The 23651-nt window shown below is 55.3% G+C and overlaps 1 protein-coding gene across 6 annotated transcripts; it reads left to right on the top strand.

Moving 5' to 3' along the window:
* The first annotated feature begins 2963 nt into the window (after positions 1-2963).
* PHKA1 (phosphorylase kinase regulatory subunit alpha 1) lies at positions 2964-23650 on the top strand. 6 transcript variants are annotated; one of them, XM_071569674.1, is made up of 33 exons: positions 2965-3130; positions 3226-3384; positions 3889-3936; positions 4485-4653; positions 5008-5090; positions 5272-5352; positions 5773-5871; positions 5986-6132; positions 6450-6503; positions 8039-8161; positions 8250-8345; positions 8949-9056; positions 9248-9326; positions 9770-9904; positions 10946-11055; positions 11567-11711; positions 12643-12721; positions 13102-13181; positions 14908-15084; positions 15489-15583; positions 15773-15912; positions 16040-16196; positions 16361-16440; positions 16640-16718; positions 16805-16934; positions 17309-17410; positions 17789-17904; positions 18215-18253; positions 19289-19333; positions 19571-19741; positions 20230-20283; positions 20408-20608; positions 20859-23650. In XM_071569674.1, the coding sequence occupies exons 1-33, from the start codon at positions 3053-3055 to the stop codon at positions 21030-21032; spliced, it is 3633 nt and encodes a 1210-aa protein (XP_071425775.1). In that variant the 5' UTR covers positions 2965-3052; the 3' UTR covers positions 21033-23650. The 6 variants fall into 6 exon arrangements, with proteins under 6 accessions (XP_071425774.1, XP_071425775.1, XP_071425771.1 ...); XM_071569670.1 differs by having other exon boundaries at positions 19289-19741; XM_071569675.1 differs by lacking the exon at positions 18215-18253 and having other exon boundaries at positions 20859-23649.
* Position 23651: the final 1 nt, after the last annotated feature.

The following is a 23651-nucleotide window of genomic DNA, read 5'->3' as shown; positions in this document are numbered from 1 at the left end:
TGGAGGAGGAAGCCTCTTTCCTCCCTTGCGTTGCTGCTCTGGGAGAGGCTGTGAAGCTGGAGGGACCTGAGCTGCTATCTCTGCTTTCAGTCCTAAGGGTTAGGCAGCTGACTGTGCTGGGCTCTGCCTGCTGCTTCCTCTGACACACTTTGTCCTGCAGCTCCTTGGCTTGCCCTCTAGCAGGGCTCAGGTCTTGCCCTATCCCAGGGGTCAGACTTCCATCATGGTGCCTTCTGCCTTCTCAGACTCTTGCTGTCCCACAGGCCTTGGGCTCCTGGCATGCCCCTTTTCCCAGAAGGGTTGGTTGTGCTCTCAGCACTGCTGCTGCCTGACCTTTGCTTGTCTGTAAATAAATAAATTAATGGATTTTGCTAAAGACCATCTTGGCTTGTTCTTGCCTTGTCCCTGGGGTGCAGCAAGTGTCTCCTGGGACAGGCTGCCATACACTGTATCCCTGTGCAGCTGCCCTTATGCTCTCACTGGAGGGCTGGAGTGCAAAGGTAAATCCCAGCTGGTTCAAGCAGAAGCTGTCAGAAGTGGCTCCCCTGGGAGCAAAGGCCTGTCCCAGTGCAGAGGAGACAAGATGTAGCTGCAGGCAGCTGCCTCCATGGGGCTGGGAACAAGAGATATCTGCATCCTTTCTGTATGGGGCAAGTCCTAGGGGACTGTGGAGGAAGGGCAATTAGCTGGGTCTCCCTGGGCTGTCTATCACTGTGGCCAAGGCTATTTTGCTAGGGCTATTTTGGGAAGGTGTCTGCAGGCAAACCTGCCTGTTGCTGGATGTGATGCCCTATGTTTGCAGTGTTGGAGCTGTTTCCCATCTTTGAGCAGCAAGGCATAGGTGGCAGCTGTCATCCTTGTCATCAGAGCTTGGTGACACTGCCATCTGCCAGCTGGGTGCTGTCTCTGCATCCTTAGCTCGTGCCTCTTGCCAGGGTCTCCTCTTGCTTGGCTTCTAGCCCCATCTGTTATTGCTGGTCCAAGACCCATAGGGATATTTCAGCAATTTTTCCCCCTGTGGGTGTTTGCTGTTGGGTAGTGTGCTGCCAGCTCAAATCCCTCCCCTTCCCACTAGCCTTGAAGTTTGTCTCCCATCCTGGCAGAGCAAGAAGCCACATAGACTCAGGCTCCTTTCCTGCCCCTTGTCCCCAGTTAGCTAAATCTTGGTCATGGGTGGGAAATGTCTTCTGCTTTTTTGAAAGCTCACAGACCTGATCCCAGGGGGAAGATTTCCCCTTGTCAATCATGAAATGTGTGGTGTTGAGTCATTCAGGCAAGTAAGGATGAGAAACATGGATCTGGGTGTGCTCCCACCCCTGGATGCCAGTGCCCAGTACTGCCCCTGCCTGGGACCTATACCCTTGCCTGCTGCCAGGCTCCCTTGGACCTGCTGGGCGCCTGCTTTTGGTGGGCATGGAGGCTTGACCTGATATTCCCAGAGGTCAGCTGTGTCCCTGAAGTGGAGTACAAAGCTCATAGGAGGTGGCTGGGAGACTCCTGGTCAGCACTGGTGTTTGTCTGTCCCAGTTCTGTCCTCAGATTCACTGCTCCAATGGGTTCTTGTGCCTATTGGGCTGGGCCCCTTCCCTGGGTGCCCAGGAGCTGCCCCAGCAGTGGGATCTCCTCTGTGACTGCTGATGCAGCAGGTACTGTCATGGGCATGGAGGAGTGGCAGTTCCAGAAGGAGCTGCTGTCCTCAACTGACCCTGGCACTGTGCCCACAAGAGTGACAGGGCAGAGGCAGGCAGAGGGTGCAGAGATCTCCGCCTGCTGCCCTGGTGCACCTTGTGGGAGGAATCTTCCTGCACATCCCACAGCCATGTGAGCCCCTTGAGCTCAGTCTGGCATCCCATCAATGCCACCCCTATGGGGAGCATCAGGAATCCTGGCTTTGGGGAATACACCCAACACACCCTCAGGCAAGGGTCTTTCCTGTGTCCTCTACCCCAAACCCCAGGCTGGAGCTTTGTTTTGTTTACACAGGGTCTCCATTCACTCCCTACACCTGCCCCTCTAAGGGGCACGACCACCTCATGTCCCCCACCCTCCGGGCAGAGAGGGGGCCTGCCCCATGTGCCCTTGCAGTGATGAGGCAAATCTGGACCAGGCACAGCAAGTGGGAACTGGGACAAAACTCACTCAGCTGTGCAGAGCAGCTGCACCCAGGCACCCTGCTAGGGGCTGTAGCTGGAGGCAAACAGTGATGCCCAGGCTGCAGGTGGGTCACGGGTACCCTGCAGAGGTGCTGTCAACCCCAGCAGGAGTGCAGGGTAGCAAGGGGCTGTTCCTCTGTCCATGTGTCTATACAGTCCTGCACCTGTGCGTGTATCTGTGCAGCTCTGCACTGGTCTGTGTGGCTGTTTCATACCAGCACACGTGTCTGTGTATCCGCATGTCCATGTGTGTGTCTGTGTATCCATGTATTTGTGTATCCTCATATCAGTGTGTCTGTCCACCTGACTGTGTATTCACGTCTGCATGTCTGTCTATCTGTGTTCATCTGTGTATCCGTGTGTCAGTGTGCCCGTGTATCCACATATCCATGTGTCTATATGTTCGTGTATCTGTATGTCCGTGCATCTGCATGTCTGTGTGTCATTGTATCTGCGTGTCTGTATGTCTGTGCGTCCGTATTTCTGCTTGTCTGTGTATCTACGTGTCTGTGTATCTGCATGTTTGTGTATCCATCCATCTGTATGTCCGTCTGTATATCTGTGTGTCAGTGTGTCTGTGTGTCTGTATGTGTGTCCGTGTATCAGCATGTCCGCGTATCCCTATGTCCGTGTGTCTGTATATCTGTATGTCCGTATGTCTGTCCGCCCGCAGCGCTGTTCGGCCTCCGCCCGGCAGGGGGAGCTGTCCCGTCGATGCCGGTGCGGCGGCGGCGGGTTCCACTCGCTCCGGTGCTGAGCGCCCCGCGGGCCGGGGCGGGGCGGGGCGGCCACTGTGGAGGTGGGCGGTGCTCGGGCGGTGCCAGGACCTGTCCCGCCCCGTCCCGTACTGTCCCGTCCCGTCCTGTCACGGCAGCGCTGGTGCCGCCGCCGCCGCCATCATGAGGAGCCGCAGCAACTCGGGTGTGCGTCTGGACAGCTATGGGCGGCTGGTGCAGCAGACCATCCTCCGCCACCAGGTGCGGGCACTGCCCTGGAGCGGGGGCTGGGTCCGGGTCCCGGCGCACCCCGCCGGTCCCGGGGCTTACCTGGGAACGGTGTGTCCCTTCCGCAGGACGCGGTGACGGGGCTGCTCCCCGCCAGTGCCGACCACCGTGACGCCTGGGTCCGGGACAACGTGTACAGCATCCTGGCGGTCTGGGGGCTCGGCCTGGCCTACCGCAAGAACGCAGACCGTGATGAGGACAAGGCCAAAGCCTACGAGCTGGAGCAGGTTGCGGGGAGCAGGGGTCGGGGGTGGACTGGTGGCACCCGGTGGGGCTGGTGACACTCGGGGACTGCCGTCACTTCGGGCTTTGTGCCTTTGACACAGCCGGGCCAGAGGCTTTGCAGTGAGTTTGAGGACAGGGTTGTCCCCTGGCGCGGGAGGCGATAGGAAAGAATGTCGGGTCATGATCTTCCCAAGAGGGCTCTGTAGCCTAGCCAGAGGGTCCAGCCCTTTGGCTCTGGGGTGATGTGGGGCCACAGCCCTTCTCCCAGGGGCTGGGCATCTGTGTCCTCCAGCTGTGCCCTCTGTCCCGCTGCACAGCACAGCAGCTGTACAGTCCTGCTGGCAGCCCAGGAAATCTTCCCTCTGCTGTTGCCCAGGGAGCAGGGGCTGTGGAAATGCGAGCAGGGGCTCCAGTTACAGACACAGAGCCCCACAAAGGTCAGCGGCCAGCTGATCCTGAGTCAGGGCTTCTGGAGATTAACGAGGCTGTTTTCCTTGTTCCTGCAGAGCGTGGTGAAGCTGATGCGGGGACTGCTGCAGTGCATGATGAGACAGGTAGGGACTGGGGAGCACCTCTGGGTATCAAATGGTCTCTTTGAAGCCCAGCTGTGCCACAGAGACTGTCATTCCTAGCTGTACCGGCTCCCCCCAGCCTTCCCTGATGAGCAGAGGGACGGCCCTCTTCCAGCAAGTCTTGAAATAAGTTCTGAGTGAGCGTCTGTTTGGGGTGTGATTGAAGTTCCAGTGCTGTGGGCTGGTGGCCAGTGGAGTCTTTGCCAGCTGCTCCCTGTTTCGTGGCCTGGCTGGTGTTAGGGATCTGCAGCTCTCCCTCCTGGGGGCATTTGGGGTGACCCTTTTCTCTGTATGGTGCAGCTGTGGCAGTGGGCCCTCCACAGCTGTAGCCCTGTGCTGCAGTGGCACATGAGCCTGCACTCACTGCCTCGGTGCATGGAGGAGCAGCCCAGGGCTTGTGGAATTTCTGCCCTGCCACACATGACTCCACCTGCTGGGCTCATGGCACAGGGCAGCCCTTGCCTCGGGAGATGTCAGACCTCCTGGAGACAGGGTTCTATGAACTCCTGCATCCCTTTGTCCTTCTCAAGGTGGACAAGGTAGAGGCCTTCAAGTACAGCCAGAGCACCAAGGATTGCCTGCATGCCAAGTATAATACCCAGACCTGTGCCACCGTGGTGGGAGACAATGAGTGGGGTCACCTACAGATGGATGCCACCTCCCTCTACCTGCTCATGCTGGCGCAAATGACAGCCTCAGGTAATGCTGTTGGTGGCTGCCATCATCACATCTTTGAGCGTGCTGGTCTCCAGGCTCTCTGGAGTCTCACTTTGGGTGCAGCTTCCTGAGTGCCAAGCTGCTGTGATGTCTTCTGTGACTCCACTGTTTTCTTATGCTCACTTGATGCCCCTTGATGTCTGTCTCTTCAAGAGCCCCGCATTGTCTTAAGTTTCACTGCTGCCGTAGGGGGTGGGAGTGGAGACAGGAGTCAGCCAGGACATGGCTCCCATTGGCATGGAGTGGGGCTGAGTGATCCCTGGGTTACTGCAGCCCCATCCTGGGGATACCTGTGGGCTTGGAGTGGCTAATGTGAATTCTTCCCCCCTGCTCCAGGCCTTCACATAATTCACAGCTTGGACGAAGTCAACTTTATCCAGAACCTTGTGTTCTACATTGAAGCTGCCTACAAAACTGCGGTGGGTACTGAGCACTGGGGAAGGGAAGCATGTTCCAGTGCTGGAGGTGTTGGGCTGGTGTCTACGGGAAGCTGTGGGTCTGTCCTCAGCTCTGCCAGCACCTCCTGGAAGCACTACTGATGAGTGGGATTCAAAGGCTTTCTGGGCATGTTGTGAACCAGTGCCTGTTGCCTCTGCACAGGACTTTGGGATTTGGGAGCGCGGGGACAAGACGAACCAAGGGATCACTGAATTGAATGCCAGCTCTGTTGGCATGGCCAAGGTGAGCTGGGGAGAAGTGCTGGCTTGGGGTGAGGAGCTGCTTTTTGATAGAGCAGGCTGAGCATGTTGAACTGTTGAGGCTCAATGCCCCATGCAGTGATAGGTTCCTGGAGATGGAGACCCCTCTCCTTGTGTGCTGGATTACAACTGTGCCTCTCTAGTCTGAGTTTTGCCTGAACTGGGAGTGAGAAGTTAATTGGTGTGGGTGGCAGAAATGTCCAGAGCCCTGTTGATGTCTGGCTACCTGTGGCTTTGGGGATGTGGTCCCATTTTGACCAGAGGTGTTCTTCAGCCACAGTAGGGTTCAAATTCTTTTAAATTGGACAGTGCATTACACACAGGAACTGACATGGGGTGAGAGCTCTTACAGATGGGCAGCATAGTGAACAACATGCTTATTTGGGTCTCACCTTGCTTGTAGGCTGCTCTGGAGGCACTGGATGAGCTGGATCTCTTTGGAGCCAAGGGAGGCCCGGAGTCAGTGATTCGGGTGCTGTCAGATGAGGTGCAGCACTGCCAGGTGAGACCCACCTGGCTGTGACACCATTGCAGGTGGAATTGTGATCTGCTGGGCTTGTGGTGTAAACGATGCCTGGCCTGGCAACCTAATCACCCCTTGTTCCCCTTTGTCCAGTCCATTCTCCACTCAATGCTGCCCAGGGCCTCCACATCCAAGGAGGTGGATGCCAGTGTGCTCTCTGTCATCTCCTACCCGGCGTTCGCTGTGGAGGACAGTGAGCTGGTAGAAATCACCAAGCAGGAGATCATCACGAAGCTGCAGGTGAGTGGCTCTGCCTTTATCTCACCATTCCCAGGAAACAGCTGCAGTCCAAACTGTTGTAGCCATTCCCAAAAACATCCTCAGGGAGGGAGTTCTGGGACATGTCCTCTCCCAGTCTCCATGACTTGGGGCAGGGGTGTGCAAAAAAGCAGCCCTGTGTCATGTGGGCCTGGGTTGCGATCATGGTACTTGAGTGCTGGGTGAGCACAGGAAGGGGTGTTTGGCTGAAGCAGACACCCCATCCCTGCTTTTGCATTGAAGGTACAAGATACTTGACACTGTGCCTTCTGCCTGGCATCTCTTTCCCTCCCTTCCAGGGCCGCTATGGCTGCTGCCGCTTCCTCCGCGATGGATACAGGACCCCCAAAGAGGTGAGTGTCCCCAGCCCTGCCACCTGCCAGAACTTGCCTGCTGAGCAGCAGCCCCTCTGGATGCAGCACAAAGGCTATGTTGGGGAGCACTGGGAACATGAGAGCCCTGATTAGCCCCAGGCAGTGTCATGGGTCTGGGCAGGGCTTCACAAATTGCCAGAGCTTATGGCAGAGGTGATGTGTTCCACCCATGCCCATTGTAGATGGCCAGAGGCTGGCTCTGCCTGCATCATGGGGCCTGGTAGTGTGTGTCCCCTGGGCTGGGGAAGGTGGGACCAGTGCTTTGCATGAGAGCCCTGATGAGGCAGGCTCTCTGAGGGCTGTACTAGCCCTGAGCTAGGGCTGGAGGACTAGGGAGGTGACTGCAGATCTCCTCATCTGTTTCAGCTTCAGAGGTCACAAAGCTGCTTCTGTCTCTCTCAGGCCAGAAGGCAGCTTGAGTCCGATAGTGGCTCTCAGGACGCTTTCTGGTGCTGCTCTGGGGAGGGAAAACAGGAAAAGTTTATAAGCAACAGTCTCATTTGATAACCACTGAACTAGGAAATGGTACTTGGAGGCTCTTAAATCATCACCAGCTGCTGAGCCCATAGCCTGGTGGGGTTCCTTTGGGGAAGAGTGCCTCTGAATGCTTCTTGGCTGTGGCTCTGCAGACCTGCCCATAATAGGCAGCATGTGTGGCTGCCCTCCTCCAGAGCCAGAGAGAAGCAGCAGCATCTCCAGTCCAGTGTTCCCAGCACTTGTGAGCTTTGCCAGTGTGCAAAGCCATGGATTATTTTTGGGCAGCAGTGCCTGCAGAGGCATACAGCTGGCTGGAGTCGGGATTTTGGGAGTGTGTGGCTGGAGTGCAGGCACTGTAGAAGACATCTATTCCTTCTGTCCTCTCTGCCTAACAATCTACCAAGGCCAGTGCTCTTCCTTCTCTGCAGCAAAGAAAGTTAGAGCAGTTAAGAAGGGAGGGTCAAGCATAGGTCCTGTGGGGCACCACACCACACACAACAGAACTGGGCAGACTCAGTGCAGGCAGATCTCCATCCTGACAGCTTCTTTTGTGTCAGGTTCACAGTGGCACCACATGTCAGGAGGGACTCTGCTCTCTGGCTCTGCACTACCAACCCAAGCCCTTGCACCTGGCCGGGCCAGCCTGATGATGCTGGAGGAGGCAGATACTGAGGGGCTGGGGCAGAGCAGGCAAAGGAAAGGGGACCCAGTGTAGCACAGGGGATGTCATGCTGTTGCTGTACAACAGCACACCTGTACATCTGCGGTATTCTGGAGGCTCTGGGGTGCTCTCCTGGGAACTGGGTAGACTCCAGAAAGGGTGAGTCTCTTCATCATCAGTGCAGGGGGTTTGGGAGGGGGGTGGCTGATGGAAAGAACAGAGGCTGGAGGTGAAACTGCTTTTTAGCTTTGCCTTAGCCATCCTCTGTAGAGGAGGGGTGGGAGTGCATTTGAGGCTCGGGTCTTGGGGAAAGGAGGAGCTCTGGTCAGTTTGAGGGTATCCTGCCACCCACCATCGGTCTTGCTGTTACCTACAGGACCCCAAACGCCTCTACTATGAACCCGCTGAGCTGAAGCTGTTTGAGAACATTGAGTGCGAGTGGCCGCTCTTCTGGGCATACTTGATCATTGATGGGATTTTCAGTGGAAACATGGAGCAGGTATGGGAGACACAATCTGCTGGGATGGTGGAAAAAAGTGCCTGGCAGAGAAGGCATGCAGAGGAGATTCCCTTTCCTCTCTCCTCAGGTCCAGGAGTACCGGGAAGCCCTTGAGGGGGTTCTCATCAAAGGGAAGAATGGGGTACGCCTGGTGCCAGAGCTGTACAGTGTCCCACCGGATAAGGTGAGTGATCCTGAGCTATGGTGGGAAGTGGGAGTGTCTCACAGAATCACAGAATATTCTGAGTTGGAAGGGATCTAAAAGGTCCAACTGCTGAAACTCCTGGTCTTGTTACCAGGAATAGCATATACAGCACATAGAAACCTCATGTGTAGAAAGTGAGGCTTGGAGCTGTTATAAAACCGTGTTGGATAAAAACTGGCATTTTTCCCCCAAAGCATTTCTTGGCCCATACACAGGGGTGCTTCTTGGCAGTCTACTCACTCAGAGGCTGAGTGGCCTGAGAGCTCAGGGCAAGTGGACCTGGGCTGACGAGATGGTGCTGAGCTCCTATTCAGTGGTGAGGGGATTTCTGTGGGCCTGGGTTGAGAGCAGTGGCCTCCTGGTGCCCAGGTCATATAGGAGAGGTGCTCTCCTGACCAGCATTCAAGAGCATATCCCCAGTGCTCCTGGAGCATGTCAGTCCTTCTAATGGCCTGAGTTGGGAAACTAAACAATGGTCTGAGCCGCTGATCTGTTGTCTGACATGGATGCTTGGAGCAGTCCTAAGAAGAGGGGAGGCATCTGTACATGGATCCCTTTTTGACCTCCTGGCTTGTCTTCCAGGTGGATGAGGAGTACAGGAACCCTCACACTGTGGACAGGATACCCATGGGCAAGCTGCCACACATGTGGGGGCAGTCCCTCTACATCCTGGGCTGTCTGATGGCTGAGGTATGGTCACCCTGGGTGCTGGGGAGGGCTGTAGGGCCAGGCTCTGAGCTCTGTAGGGGTAAGTGCTGCCACCTGCCATGGGGAAGTTGTCACTTCCATCTCTCAGGACCTCTTAAAGGTAGGTTGTCCATAGGCATCACCCATTCCTACCCTGCCCACAAAATGTTAATCTCATATCTTTTTTTCCTCAGGGGTTTCTGGCTCCTGGTGAAATAGATCCCCTCAACCGCCGGTTCGCGACTGTTCCTAAGCCTGATGTGGTGGTTCAAGGTGAGGGAAAGGAACTAGTCCCATACCCCTGAGCCTGGCCACTCTGGGGACTCTGGCTGTGCAGAATTCATGAGGGTGGCTGGGGGGTGACTCTGCTTGCTGGGTTGCTGCTGGTACAGCCTGATTTCAGCCCTGGCAAGGGAGGTGGAAAATGAAGTACAAGTCCTTCCATTCCACCCTGTGTTGACCCAGGGAAATAACATCTGCTGCAGCCTCCTCTGCAGAGAGGATGAAAGCTGTCTTCCTGCCACTCAGTGCAGAACACTCAGTTGTAGAGTGTTAGAAGGGGCAAGACAGACCTCTGCAGTGGGAACTGGTTCTCAGAGGGACTCCAGACAGTGGCCTCTCTGTGGTGTGGCACCTTGTATGTGTTCCCAAAGGCATGGGGCAGTACAGTCACACCCTTGTGCCCCTGTTGCACTGAGCCTGTCCTGCCTCCACAGTGTGCATCCTGGCTGAGACAGAGGGGATCAAGGCAGTCCTAAGGAAAGAGGGCATCGATGTGGAGACTGTGGAAGATGTCTACCCGATCAGAGTGCAGCCTGCTCGCATCCTCAGCCACATCTATGCCCGACTGGGTGAGCTGCACTCCCTTCTCCTGCAGCAAAGGGGGTGCAGAAGGGTCTGTCCCACCACCTTGTACTCCTGCTCACGGACACTCATGTCCTGCTCTCTGCCTGGCTGATGAGGGTTCTGCTGCCCATTTCTGGGCCTGTTAAAGCCACTTGTTCCCAGGGGGAATGAGGTGACAGGCAGTGCTGTTCAGGGTTATTCTGACAGGGATAGAGCTTTCGCATTGCAGTTGTACAATCACCCCAGGGACAGATGGACTTTGATCCTTATAGGAAGAACCTGGTTTGGACCAGAATTGGCTTTTGTTCCTGGGCCCACCTGTCAATGGGGGAGGCCAGCCAGACCCCCAGGAAGTGTCCCCTGGCCATCCCTGCAGAGAGAGCCTGGAGCTCAGGCAGAATGGCTGTGGCTGGGGGGTGGGCAGAGCTGAGTGTGAGGAGAGGGTGTGCTCAGCTCTACATGCGTGTTCCCTGATGCTGCAACCCCTTGGGCATCAGGCTTGTTGTGCAGGAGCCGGAGATCTTGCTTGGGCCAAAGGAGACACCTGATCTGCTGTCACTTAATTTGGTGGCTAATTTAGGCCACCAAAATGCCAAGTGTGAGATGGGCAGGGGGAGCAGCCTGCCAGCTGCCAGGGCTGATATTAGCAAGGGGCGATTCTGCTGCTGCACCATCTTGGGCTCTGGGAATTATCTATGAGCAATGGGAATGCTGATAGAGCTGTCAGCTTTAGGGGACCAGTCCTGTGCAGAGAGGCACCCCTAGCCCTGTTCCAGCTTCTGACATCCCCAAAGACCTAGACGTGTTGCAGAAATCAGGACAGTCTGTGTGTCCCTGTTCAGCATGTCTCTAGCCCACTGGGCAGGACTGGGAACAGTATCACTGTCACTTAGAGCTGTACCAACTTGACACAGGGTTTTGGGGTATCCCACCCACAAACCAGCATTTTCCTGCTGGCTGGTAGCAAGAGGTGTGGCACTGCTTGCTGCTGCAGCCCCTTTCATGAGAAGGCTTGCACTGAAAAACTCATCTTCCTGCCCTCCCAGGCCGCAACAAGCAGATGTCCCTGACCGGACGGCCCTATCGACACATGGGGGTCCTTGGGACCTCCAAGCTCTACAAAATCAGGAAGAGCATCTTTACCTTTACCCCACAGGTGGGTGACATTGCATGGGCTCATTCCCAGCTGTTATGTGATCTGTAACTGGGTAGGAAGTTTCTCCACTAGCTGAGTGGTTGAGTTATTCTCAGGTGTGGCCCAACACCCTCTGGGAGTGTGGAGCAGCTGCAACTGTGTGGTGCACCACCTGGTTGGTGGTTCTGGCTGTGTGCAGGCTGTTTGAGTGATCAAATACTGGGTGAAAATCTTTTTGCTCACTCTGATAAGGACAGCAGGAGGAGGCCTGGATGCTGCTGTTGAGCTGTGGGATTAGTTACCTCCTCATGGTTGTTAGTGGCCTGTACCTGCTGTGGGGGTTGAGAGTCCCTTACTAGGCTGTACTGGCATCTGCCAAGTAAGGTGGGATGAGCTGTCAGTGCAATGGAGCATGTCCTCTGGGGTCATGGCATGACTGGCCTGCCTGAGTGCCTGGGGAAGGACGGAGGTGGCACTGTAGGGACCTGGAGGCTGCAGGAAGGGCTGCTCACATCTCCTGCTGTCCTTGCAGTTCATAGACCAGCAGCAGTTCTACCTTGCTCTTGACAACAAGATGATTGTGGAAATGCTGAGGACAGACCTGTCCTACCTCTGCAGCCGCTGGAGGATGACTGGGCGACCAACCATCACCTTCCCTGTCTCCCACACCATGCTCGGTACAGACCCTCCAGCCTCACAAGCATTTGGCTAGAGCAGCTCTGGGAAGCAGCCTCTGCAGGATGTGTGACTAGCTTAGTAATGGGGACATGGTGGGGCTGGAGCAGCCAGTAGTGTCCTGTGAAGAGCTTACCACTCAGAGGAGCCATGCCAAGTGGGCAGTTGGCCTGGCAGCTAGTGGGGTTGCCTGCCAGGCACTATTGCTTGCAGCTCACTGACTGCTTGCTGGCATGGAGTTATTCAGGCTCCAGACAATTTGGTTTGTGGGAAGGCCTTTTGGGAGCAAGAGCAAAAAAGCAGTTCCCCTGTAGGAGGGTTGTTGGGGCCCTTTCTGACTCAATGACTATTCACTAAGACTGACCACCTGCTAAAGACTTTCCTAGACAACAGGGAAGGGAAAACAGTAAACCAGAAGGAGCAAAAAACTCTGCAGCAATGCAGAGCAGAACTGGCTTGCCTGCAGCAGCTCACAGCTTCCCCATGAGCCTAATAGAGGGAAGTGACTGTATTCTGCTTTTAGACTTTTGACTCTCCTTGTGTACTTGAAATCCCCTTAGTGTCTTGAGCGTGCTCTTTGCTGTGGAGCCTCCTGCCCCTAACAGCAGCTCCCCACTTCTGCTGCCTCATGTGAAAGGCAAGGAGAGAGCAGGGGAGTGTTGAATGCTGCTGTCTGGTACTGTCAGCTTCAGCCCAAGGTGAAATCCCAGGAGCTTGGAGTGCATCGTGGCCTAGTTTCTCTGGAATCCAGCTTGGAAAGTCAAGAATTTCCCTTTTTGGGTGGTGCTTTTGGTACCACAGCCTGTCTGTGTACCCCAAAGCAAGGGTCTGGCCATGGTGCTTTGAGTGCCTGAATGCCTACCTGGCCCTGGGCTACCTTCTTGGAGCCAGTCTGAGCAGAAGAGCCTGACTGCCTGTGCCTCTTCCCTGCAGATGAAACTGGCAATAATGTGCACCCCACATTGCTGGCGATGCTGCGGAAGCTGCAGGACGGGTATTTCGGTGGTGCAAGGTAAGTGCAGGAGGGAAAGGGCGGGGGCCTTCAAGAGCCTGGTTATGAGGATACCTGCTGGGTAGAGTACTGGCTGTGAGGGAACAAGCTGGGGAAGTCACACTTGGGTGTGCTGGGCTGTCAGTGTGCCCCAGGGCTACAGTCCCAACAGAGATGAAAGACAAGACATACCTCTTCATGTCATCAACCTCCTGACTGCAGGATTCCTCTAATAGCTTTTGGGCAGCCCTTCTATGCCCACCTGTGGCTGAAGGAGTTGCAGACACTAAAGCAAACACCAATGTGGTCCTGGCAAAAGGCCTGCCCTGGAGCTGGGAGGTAAAGCCAAGGGTATTTGCCTCCCCTCTTCTCTCCATGTGACCTCCCCGTCTCTTGCCCAGGATCCAGACGGGTAAATTGTCGGAGTTCTTGACAACGTCATGCCGAACACACCTCAGTTTTATGGACCCTGGGCCAGAGGGTAAGGTCTTTGCCAAGTTACAGGCTCAGCAATGACAGATTTGAGAAGGTAGACACTGAGGAGTGGCTGCATGGCTTGCAGGTGGCAGAGAGAAGAGAACAGGCCAGTTGCTGCTGTGAGGTGACAAATGTCAAACTCACCCTTAAACCCGTAACACCCAACTTACTAGCATCCATGCACTTGGGTTTTCACCACGTTCCTGTCTGACCCTCTGTCAGCCTTGTCTGGAACGAGCTGCTCCAACATTTGTAGGGAAGAGACAAAGGATTAGCAGCTTACCTCCTCTTGGGAGATGTGACTGAGGGTCTTTGGTGCACAAATGGCAGTGCAAGGTGATGGCACAGTGACCAAGGCTGTGGGGAAGAGCTACCACGTCCCTAAACAATCTCTGTCGTTTTCTCAAAAGACTTTGCCCCTCCCCTGAGCAGAAGTGTTCCAGTGGGTGCCAATTTGAGGCCTTGCTGCTGTGTAGGTGGTGCCTGAGAATGCCTTGGCCCATCACAGCATGAGGGACCCAATTTGTGCTGGGACCATGACAGGGTACAAGTTTTGCTGTTCCCCTTGCAAGCAGGCCTGGGGACATCTCCTGTTGTGTGACCTAGTGCTGGTCATCCTCAGCCTCCCCACTATCTGCTTTGCCTCTGCAGCTGGTGTCTGCTCTGCTGAGACTCTGAATGTTCATTTCTCTTGCCCTTCTCTCACTTTGCCTGCAGCTTCCTTACAGGCTGGTCCATGTTTATACAAGGTGTCTGCTTCCCCTCCAGCCCCATTGGGAGACAGGGGAAAGATGTCCCTGGCCTTTCTACAGCATCTCAAAGATGCTCAATTTTAAATTTTTCCTGTGGTAAGATGCTGCGTCCAGGCAGGAGAATTTTCTCAAGCCTCTTACCTGGAGGACTCCACCAGCTGAGCCTTCAGGCACTGACACGAGGCATTTCCACAAGGGGATGCCATGCTGCTTCAGGTGCAGTCTGCAGCTCATCTCCTGGGGCTGACACACCTCCGAGTTTACCAGCTAGAGAGCAGCATGGTATAGCCCTGGCCCACTGGAAGGGCATCAACAGCTCTGTGTTTTACTGGGGGTATTTCTCTCCAGGGCCCACCCCCCTCACTTTTATCTCCTGGCTGAGGAGAGACCTGGCTCCTGAGCACCCTCTTCCATGGTGCCTCTGGTGCTCTTGACATGGCACTGGGAGAAGGTGGAGCTGCTCGAGGCTGGGCAAAGAGCAAGACAGGAGCCAGAACTCCTAATTAGAAATAATTGTTGCAAAACCTGCCCTGCCTTGCTCCTGTGATGGAGTCCTGCTTGGAATATGCCCTTGCTATGCTAGGGTGCTATTAAGTGGACAGGCTGACCCCGATTGTGCCTCTGAAGGTAAGGAGTGTGAGGGTTTCACTGCAGGGTTTGAGTGGGACACTTCCTAGCACAGGCTTGGACCAGGTAGATGCTGCAGGCCCATCACTTCCTTTGTCCAGATGGGACTTGGAGGGAGCCCCACTTTGGCCCCAGTTGTCAGCCAGTGTCTCAGGTAGCCGAGTCATGCAGGAACAAAGGTACTATGGCTGCAGTGCTTTGTGAGCCTGGCTGGTGGCTCTGGCCTTAGATTATTGCTTTGTGCAGCCAGCAAAGCTTTTTTCTTGCTGGGGCACAGCTGGGAGCTCTCTAGGCCTGGGGGTGCCTCAGCACAAAGTGGCTGAATGCCTACTCTGCTGCCTTCCCTTCCAGAGGACACCTATGATGAGGTTACTCAGTACCTGGACCACCTGCTGCAACACACAACTCCCCAATCAAACCTGCCTCCCACCGCCCAGCGGGGAGGGCTGAGCCGCTTCCGGGCTGCTGTCCACACCACCCGTGACCTCATGTCCCTGGCATCCAAGGCCAAGGATCTGCACGTCCAGAGTGAGTCACTCCAGCACCCTCTGCACCTCCCCTTGAGCCCGGGGTGAGGCTCAGTGGCTCTGGAAGCTTTCCCAGCCAGCTGTGTCATGCTGGGGTCCCCATGGACTGCAGAACAGCTAAGCCTTTGCCTGAGCAAAGTCACTTAATATCCATTATGTTAGTCCTGGCCATGGAATATCTTGGAGTTGGTGCCTGTTCAGCACCATGGAAACTGCTGAATGATAAGGGATGGCAGCTCCCTGCAACATTTGTCTGAATGGGTGGGCAAAGGCTGCTTCTCCCATGGCTGACTTCAGTGCAGGAGCTGCTGGGAGAGCAGTGTCAGATGTTTGGGAGGTGGTTTGGGGCACAGCAGTGGTGACTGGAGTCAGAAGCGTCTCCACCAATCTTTGCTGTTTTTTTAGATGTTGGGATGTATGTCCCCAGCAAGATCTTCCAGGCATCCCAGCAGTCGGTTAAGCTGCTGAGTTCACCCTACCAGCATGACATGGATAGCAAGGTAAGCCCTGTCCCCCCTCCCAGACTGACCATTGCTATCCTTTCAGGTATAGCCATAGTGTCCTTATAGGGCTGCATGAGAAAGGCTTGGTGTTTGTTGAGGGGGAATGTGCATGGGTGAATGTCCTTGGCTCCATCTGGGGCAGGGTGCTGGTGCTGCTAACCAGCAACATGGGTGTCCCTTCCCCAGAGCCATGCACTCTATGCAGAGATGAACCTGCCCCGTGATGAGGATGGCAATGTGGACTGCAAGGCACTGGTGGACCAGCTGCGCATCTGCCCTACACTGCAGGAGCAAGCAGACATCCTCTATATGCTCCACATCCTCAGGTAGGATGAACTCTGCATCGCAATGGCTCTCTGAGCAGAGAGCGGGGGTTCGCACAGCCCAGGGGGGCTGCTGGGGAGCTGCCACAGACTAATTGCTGTGTGTAACCCAGCACCTCCTTCACTGCAGGGGGCCTGAGTGGCACACAGGACTTGATAGTGAGCCTGGCCCCACCGTCAAGGAGCTCCTTACTGAGCTGTATGTGCGGGTGGGGGAGACACGCCAGTGGGCCCTGATCCGCTACATCTCTGGCATCCTCAAGAAGAAGGTTGAAGCTCTGGATGAGGTAACAGCTGTGCAGCCAGCCTCTCGTGGGCTGAGGTCTATCGGGGAGGAGACAGCAGAGTGAGCAGGTGAACCGTGGCTGCATCAGCTCTGTGTCCCTCTGCCTTGGGCTGATTCCCCGACCCTCAGTTTACAATGGCTGGAGTTGACCCTTTCTGTCCCCAGGCCTGCACTGACCTCCTGTCTCACCAGAAGCACTTGACAGTGGGGCTGCCCCCAGAGCCACGTGAGAAGACAATCTCCACGTGAGTGTGGCACCTCTTCCTCCACCAACGTGCTGGGCTGGGTCTGGATGTAAGCCTGCTGCTTGGGGGTCCATGGGCAGGAGTGGCCCTGGGTGGCTGTCCCCATCCTGTATCTCCCCTCTTGGGCCTGTACAGACCAAGGGCATGCAGGGCTTGCTCTGCTGCATCTCATCTGCTCTACTGTTTGTTCATGCCCCAGCCCGATCCCCTACGAGGAACTTGTTCGCCTCATTGATGAAGCCAGTGAGAAGAACCTCAGTGTGTCCATCCTCACCCAGGTGAGAGGATGGGGTCTCAGGGGGACCCACAGCTGGGTGTCTGCCCTGGTGAGCAGCAGTGGGGTGATCTTCCTCTGCCCCTCCAGGAGATCATGGTGTACTTGGCCATGTACATGCGCACACAGCCTGCACTCTTTGTTGAGATGTTCCGCATCCGCATTGGGCTCATCATCCAGGTGATGGCAACAGAGCTGGCACACTCCCTGCACTGCTCGGGTATGTGCGGCAGGGATGGCACCCCAGCTGGGATGGGTGCTGTGATACTTGGGGCTCTGTCAGCCAGAAAGGAGTACTGTTAAAAATGGGCAGTTCAGGCTAGGACAAGACCCTGCGTGGAAGTGTCAGTGTCTGCAGCTGGACCTGTTCTTGGACAGCACAGGAAAGTGATTGCACTGCAGTCTCCATCCCAGCATGTGTCAGGCTGGCATGGGGAAGAGTCCTTATTGTAGGCAACAACTCAAGCTAGTCTATGTCTTTGAGAATGAGCTTCTGTGTCAGTGCTTCCCCTGCTCATGGAGCAGTGTGCAGGGTAGAAATGTTCTAGGAGAACTGTGAGGCGGGGTGCAAAATCTCAGTTCTGGTCTCTGCAGCTGGAGAAGCCACGGAGAACCTGATGAATCTCAGCCCATCAGACATGAAGAGCCTCCTCTACCACATCCTCTCTGGCAAGGAGTTTGGGATTGAAAAGAGTGGTGAGTCTCATCAGAGAGCATCTCTGGGCAAAGCTGGGTCCTGGTGCAGAGCATGGTCAAATCTACGTGTCCCTGTCCTCCCTCATGTTCTGCACAGCTGCTTCTGCACTGCAGGGGTCCAGCAAGAAGCTGTGCTCTTCTTAAGGATGATACTGAGCAATTTCCAGGGATTGAGCCCTGTGGCTATTTGGGCTTTGCTTTGTTTGACACTTGACCTGGTCAGATCTGAATTGAAGCAGTTCTATGCTGTGCTCATAGGTCTCTGATGCTGTTGGTATAGAGAGCAAGGGCATGCAGAGGTAGCAGTGCCTGGGCAGCAACAAGGGGCAACCATGCCCTGAGCTATGGTGCCCACTCTAGACCTCTCTTCCCATCCAGTGCGTTCAGTGGACTCATCACTCACCACTGCTGTCTCCATCTGTGTCCTGGAGGCTGCTGGAGCCACCAGACCTGAGCGCTCTGGCCTAGTCAGGCTGAAAAGTGAAATCAAACAGGTGAGGGCAAGCAATGCAGGCTGCTCATGACAGGTCTTGTGGGTGACAAACAGCTACAAACAAGGCGGAATTGATGGAATGGGAGAGATCTCAGCTGCTTCTAGGAGCTAATTTTAGCTCTAGTCCTGCTCCAGGGGGAAAATTGGGGTGAATCAGTTAGTGGGTGGGGGTTGCTCTGGCAGTGCAGAGGGAGCACAGGGGTACTTGAGAAGGTGCAGGAGTGGGAGTACCACATGGTGTCCCAGGTGTGGCTAGTGTCTTGGTGGACCTCTTCCAACAGCAGAATCTTCATTTCTTTCTTCTCTTGCAGCAATTGGATAAACGTAGGCAGTCTCTGCCTGGGAGTAAGGTGAAGTCCCCCTGGTCCAGCAGCCTCAGCTTTTGTCCCTCATGCCATGCACCAGGGCAGCTTTCCCGCATGCATAAGTCAATGAGCTTCCCTCAGCTGCTGCAGCAATGAATTGCTTTCCCCTCTAGGCAGGCTCAGGGCTGCTCTGTTCAGGACAGGGAAGGAGAACTGGCTCCCTGGAAAGAGGTCAGCCTGACTTAACATGCTGTGGGGATCCAAGGCTGGCAGTGCCCCACAGAAGCTCCCCTTGGGGTGGGACCTGCAGTGTTTGGACTAGCAGGGAGGAAGGCTTGCTTAAGCCATGGGTGTATTGCCATTCCAGCCAGCTGGGAGCTGTGCTCCAGAGCTGCTGTAGCCACATACTTTCCACTACACTCACAATATCTGCTGAGCAGGATGGCATGATGCTTCCAGTGCCATGACTGGTAGTGACCCTGCCAGACAGTTCACTGGATCCTGCCTGTAGCCTCCTCAGCTATTTCTTGTCTGGAGGAAGAGACTTCTGGTCAGCAACAAATGCCAGGGTCCTACTCATGTGCCTGGCATGTGTTCAGAAGAGTCCTGAGGTCTAGAAAGGGTCCTGTCCTCAAAGACACAAGGCTTGCAGAGACCAGGCTGATGCAGCAGGTTTAGGACCAACTTGCTCCATTGTGAAACCTGACATTGCAGAGGGTCGTGTGTGGGCAGTGACCTTGCTGCTGGCCCTCCTGTCTGCCTGAGGCTAAATCCCTGCCCATGCCAGCAGCCAGCAGAGCAGTAGCAGCTCTACTCCTGTGTGCTGGCCTGCACAAACCCACTGCTGATGCAGCAGCAGAATGTGGGGCCCTGCAGCTGCTCCGTGCTGTGGTACAATCCTTCCTCTCTGATGGTAATGTGGGACTTTCCACAGCTTTCCTCTCAAAACTGTATCTCCATCTAACTGCAGCCCTGGGATAACTGCCCTGTGATCTGAGCTTGATCTGTGCTGCTTTGTTTGCTGTGACCGCTGTCGTGCTCTGGCATAGTCTGATTTCCTTCTCTCCTTTTCTCCTTCAGCCCCTCAGTTTGCAGTCCGGGGACACTGACCTCAAGTTCTCTCTGGTAACCTGTGTTTGTTGGCTGCATGCATGGGGTCTGTCCTGTTTGTGGCTGTGGGAAGGAGCTGTGCTCTGGGAGGAGGTGTGGGGAGCCAGGGCTGTAAGGTGGGCTTTGTTGGGGGCAGAGGGTGGCAGCTCTGTCAGACTGGAGAACCATAAACTCCTGAGCAGCAACAGGCTGCGCTCTTGTGGGGTATTTAACTTTGTAGCAGTCTCTGTGGTCCTTGTTTTGTCTGCCCAGTCTGCTGGGCATGCGGAGCTGCTGGACAAGGACTCCTTTTCAAGAATGCTGGAAGACCAGGGCAGTAAGGACAGCCGGCAGGGCCAGTGGCAGCGGAGGCGGCGGCTGGATGGGGCCCTCAACCGTGTCCCTGTGGGCTTCTACCAGAAGGTCTGGAAGGTCCTGCAGAAGGTGAGCTGGACATCCAGCTGATGCTTCTCCATGCATGTGAGCCTGTGGTGCCAGACACCAGCCTTGCCAGGGGAACTTGGACACTTGGGGCTGGTTCCTGATGTTGTGTAGATATGTGCTTCATGGACAGGGCCTGCAGCTGGCCCTAGAAAGCTGGGGAAGACCTGCAACTGCCTCATAGTCATGTAGGACCTACCTCATCCTGTGCCTTGCAGAGGGGAGCATTAACCAGACAGGGGCAGGGCTGGAGCCACAGCTGAAGGAGCTCATGCTCAGGATGGTGAGCCAGGGAGCAGAGCCTTGTGCAGGGGACTGTGGCTGATGCTGAACTGATGGGAAAGGAGCGATGCTATGCAGAGTTAGGCAGAGCTGAGGTGTGGGGGCAGCACGCAACAATGCTTGAATTGGATTGCATTGGTGGGCTGGACCTGTGTGTCTCAGCACAGTGATTCTGCAAGCCATAACCAAGATGTCTCCTTGTTCTGCAGTGTCATGGCCTCTCTGTGGAGGGCTTTGTTCTCCCCTCTTCAACAACCAGAGAGGTAGGAGGTTCATGTGAAGGGGGTTATTGTTGAGTGCTGGGTTGCCCTGGGTGGGTGCCCAGCATAGCTCAGGAGTTGTACTGGTGATACAGTGCTCTCAGTACACTTTTCTGCCTCCTTATAGATGACCCCAGGGGAAATAAAGTTTGCTGTGCATGTGGAGTCTGTCCTAAACCGTGTGCCCCAGCCAGAGTACAGGCAGCTGCTGGTGGAAGCTATCTTGGTGCTCACCATGCTGGTGGACATGGAGGTGCACACCATCGGTGGCATCATAGCTGTGGAAAAGATCTTGCACACAGCCAATGACCTCTTCTATGAGGAGCAGGTAGGGACCAAGTCTCACCCAGGGCTGCTGGCTGCATTCCTCACAGCTGTGCAGGTCTCACCCACTTGGAGGGCTGTGCCTGTTGTCCCCATCATGTTCATGGGGCACAGCAAAGCTGTAGTGTCCTCCTCCCACTGCTCACTGTCAATGTGTCACACCTGCAAGTGTAACAGAGGGTGCTTAGTGTGGAAGCTGATGAGGGGGTTGCCCTTATTCCTAATGTTGCCTTTCTCCTCTGTCCAAAATCTAGAAAGCCCTGGGCGCTGATGACCACATGTTGGAGAGGGATCCTGCAACAGGCATCTGCAGCCTGCTGTATGACAGTGCACCGAGTGGCCGGTTTGGCACCATGACCTACCTGTCCAAGTCGGTGGCCATGTATGTGTACGACTTTCTGCCTGCAGATGGCTGCTCCATGCAGTAGTTCTCGCAGCTCCTCACTGGGTTGCAGATGCTGCAGGAGGGTTGTTTCATACAGTTTGTAAAGATGAACATTAGGTTAGTTTGCAGGCAGCAGGCATGGCCGTCTCTCCTCCCAGCTGTGGCCTCTTGGTGGGTGAGCGGCCCTCTGAGGAGCTCTGTGTGTGCACATGTCCTAAACTGACCTGGATGTGGCCTGCAGAGCAAGGAAAAGGCTGAACTTTGAAACCTGCTTGTGTTAGAAGTCTGCCTGCATGGCTTCTCCTGAGACATCACCCCCAGAGGGACTTCTGTTTGAAGGAGTTGACCAGACTTGTGTGCTCAGCACTGCAGTGCTCTCTGACCAGCTCACACTCTCCCTGCCTCCAGCAGGTTTGCAGTTTTTAACTGTGTTTTAACTGTGCTGCTTTTTATTCCAATCTGAAGGATTTATACTAGTGTAGGCTGGAGCTCTTCCTCTTCCTGCTGCTGATGGAATAGCTTTGTTAGAGATATTATAGGGGATGATGCCTGAGACTCTGTCCCACCACACCCAAAATCAAAACGGTCCAGCCCATCCACAGCTATCCTGTTTGGAAGTAAGCAGCCCATCATCCCTCCTTTTGGAGCTGTGGGGGCTGTGGTAGCCAGGGTCTCTGTTGCTACCAAGATGCAAGGACAGGGCTTCTGGCTGGCTGGGGCATGCCTATGGCAGCCCCTCTGTGCCATCTACTCTGTCCCTAGCAGCAGTGCTAGTGGCCAGGTCACAGGTTCCTGAGTTCACACGTGACCTTTAAAGCAGCTCTGATCTGGCTGCTTGGTGTTCACCTGTGCAATCACAGCCGTGCTCTTAATGCTCAGCTCTGGTCTTGACTCCAACTCCCACAGCCTGGCACAGAGAGGGGTGGGGACACAGTGGGTTCCTGCTCCACTCTGTTCTGGAGGTCAGCCTCCATGTAGGATGGTGCAATTGGACTGATGAGAATCAGGAAAACATGCCACAAAGTGATGGAGGGAGTAGGGTTCCCTGTTGGCTCCTGTTACCTCAGAAGCCTCTAGTTCACTTTCCTAAAACTTCATGTATGCTGTGGTGGACCCAGCATCAGGCTGAGAACCCAACATTCGCACCCTCTGAACTTGGAATGTCCCACAGCTTGTCACAGGCCAGCCTTATAAGATGCCTGTCCCCTCCAAGAGTGGTTTACAGCTGTCAGTGAGCCCTGCTAGCTCTGAGCAAAGATCCCTTTCCCCTTTGGGCAAGGTGGATCCTATCCAACACCAGTGTGCTTAGGGCTGTGCAGGCTGTGCTGTTGTTAAAAAATCTGAAATTGTGGCAGTGACACCAGCCACCAAGCCACGTATTAAAAAGACTGGGTCCATCTCTTCCAATGTCACTGCCCACAACTGGAGGGACAGAGGAAAGGACCTGTGTTCCAGAATGCCTTAACAACAGTCCCCAGGTTCTGAAGTCTCTTTTGATTGCCCTTGGACTACATGTTGCAGCTTCATTGCCGTCCACGTGGAAGAGCAGCAGTGGGTAACAGTCTGAAGGCTGAACCAGGCTGGGAAGTTTCCTAGTGCTGTCCTTAACCTGGGCCCCAGGGAGGCAGCGGACTTCCCTAACAAGTGTCTGTGTGGCACATTGGACCCTCTGCGCCCCTCAGAAAGGAGTCACCAACAGCTCTCACCTTTCTTGTGGAAGTTGCCATGGTCTGGGGGGTGTAACAGCTGTGAAAACACCTCAGGTGTAGATGGACTAACATGCACATCATCCATTGCCTGGCCTTCCACAGCCAGACCTGCATACCTGTTGTACAGGGGCACATGGGGAGAAGAGGTGGGCAAGGAGGGGATTTGCCTCCACCCACTCCTTTCCTTTGTTACTGCCTTCACCTGCCAGGGGTGGATACAGGATGTGCTTGAACTTGTGTACTTTCAGGTGGCTGTTGCTGTTTCTGTCAGAGAGGGCAGAACCTGGTTCCACCAGCCTCTCTCAGACTCCCTGATGCTCCTTAACCTTTCTATGTCCTCATAGTTCAGCCCTGGGGCTGAGCAGATGATTGTCCCCTTGGCCACACTGAACACAAATCTTTTCACCACTGCCTTCATTCCCAGGGAAAGACACTGGCTTCTCCCTGCACCGGGAGGCCTGGCTAGCTGTGTGTTCTTGTGGCAGCTGGGTCAGGGTGGCCACATCCAGTCCGGCGAGCACAGAGTAGGTGGTTCCTGCCAGGTGGATGCTGAACTTGCCTCTCGAGCGGGGAGAGTGACCAGTGCCTGTGACATGTGCCAACACCACGCTGTGCCTGTGCAGCCCAGGGTGGCTCCAGAGCCAGACCGTGTTCCTCTGTGTGTGCCTGTGGGTTGTGATCTCCAAGTCGGTTTGGCCTCAAACCCGGGTGGTCTCTCGGGGCAGCGGCTGTTGCGTACAAGTTGCTGACCCCTCCCTGTGTGACTCCTGCCCGGGCAGAAGCGCCCAGCCTGGCCCCGCTCCTGTTGGGCCTGAGGGAGCTGCCGGGAGCCGGCGGAGCCCCTCGCGCGGGTCAGGCCTCAGGCCTCTTTTAAAGAGTTACTACGTTTCTAGAGACTAAACACCACCCACTGCCCCAATAAAAGGTGTCTTAACAGAAGCGTGCGGGTTGTC

Source organism: Pithys albifrons, chromosome 14, assembly GCF_047495875.1.
Source record: "Pithys albifrons albifrons isolate INPA30051 chromosome 14, PitAlb_v1, whole genome shotgun sequence".
In the NCBI taxonomy this organism is placed as follows: domain Eukaryota; kingdom Metazoa; phylum Chordata; class Aves; order Passeriformes; family Thamnophilidae; genus Pithys; species Pithys albifrons.
The sequence above is the reverse complement of the archived record's forward strand: the minus strand, read 5'-3'. Positions and strand labels throughout refer to the sequence as shown.

Coding starts and splice junctions, on each gene's coding strand:
- PHKA1 (XM_071569670.1), top strand. CDS start 3,053: ATGAGGAGCCGCAGCAACTCGGGTGTGCGTCTGGACAGCTATGGGCGG. Junction 8,162..8,249: donor TCAGTGGAAACATGGAGCAG/GTATGGGAGACA, acceptor CTCTCTCCTCAG/GTCCAGGAGTACCGGGAAGC. Junction 16,719..16,804: donor GTGTGTCCATCCTCACCCAG/GTGAGAGGATGG, acceptor CTGCCCCTCCAG/GAGATCATGGTGTACTTGGC.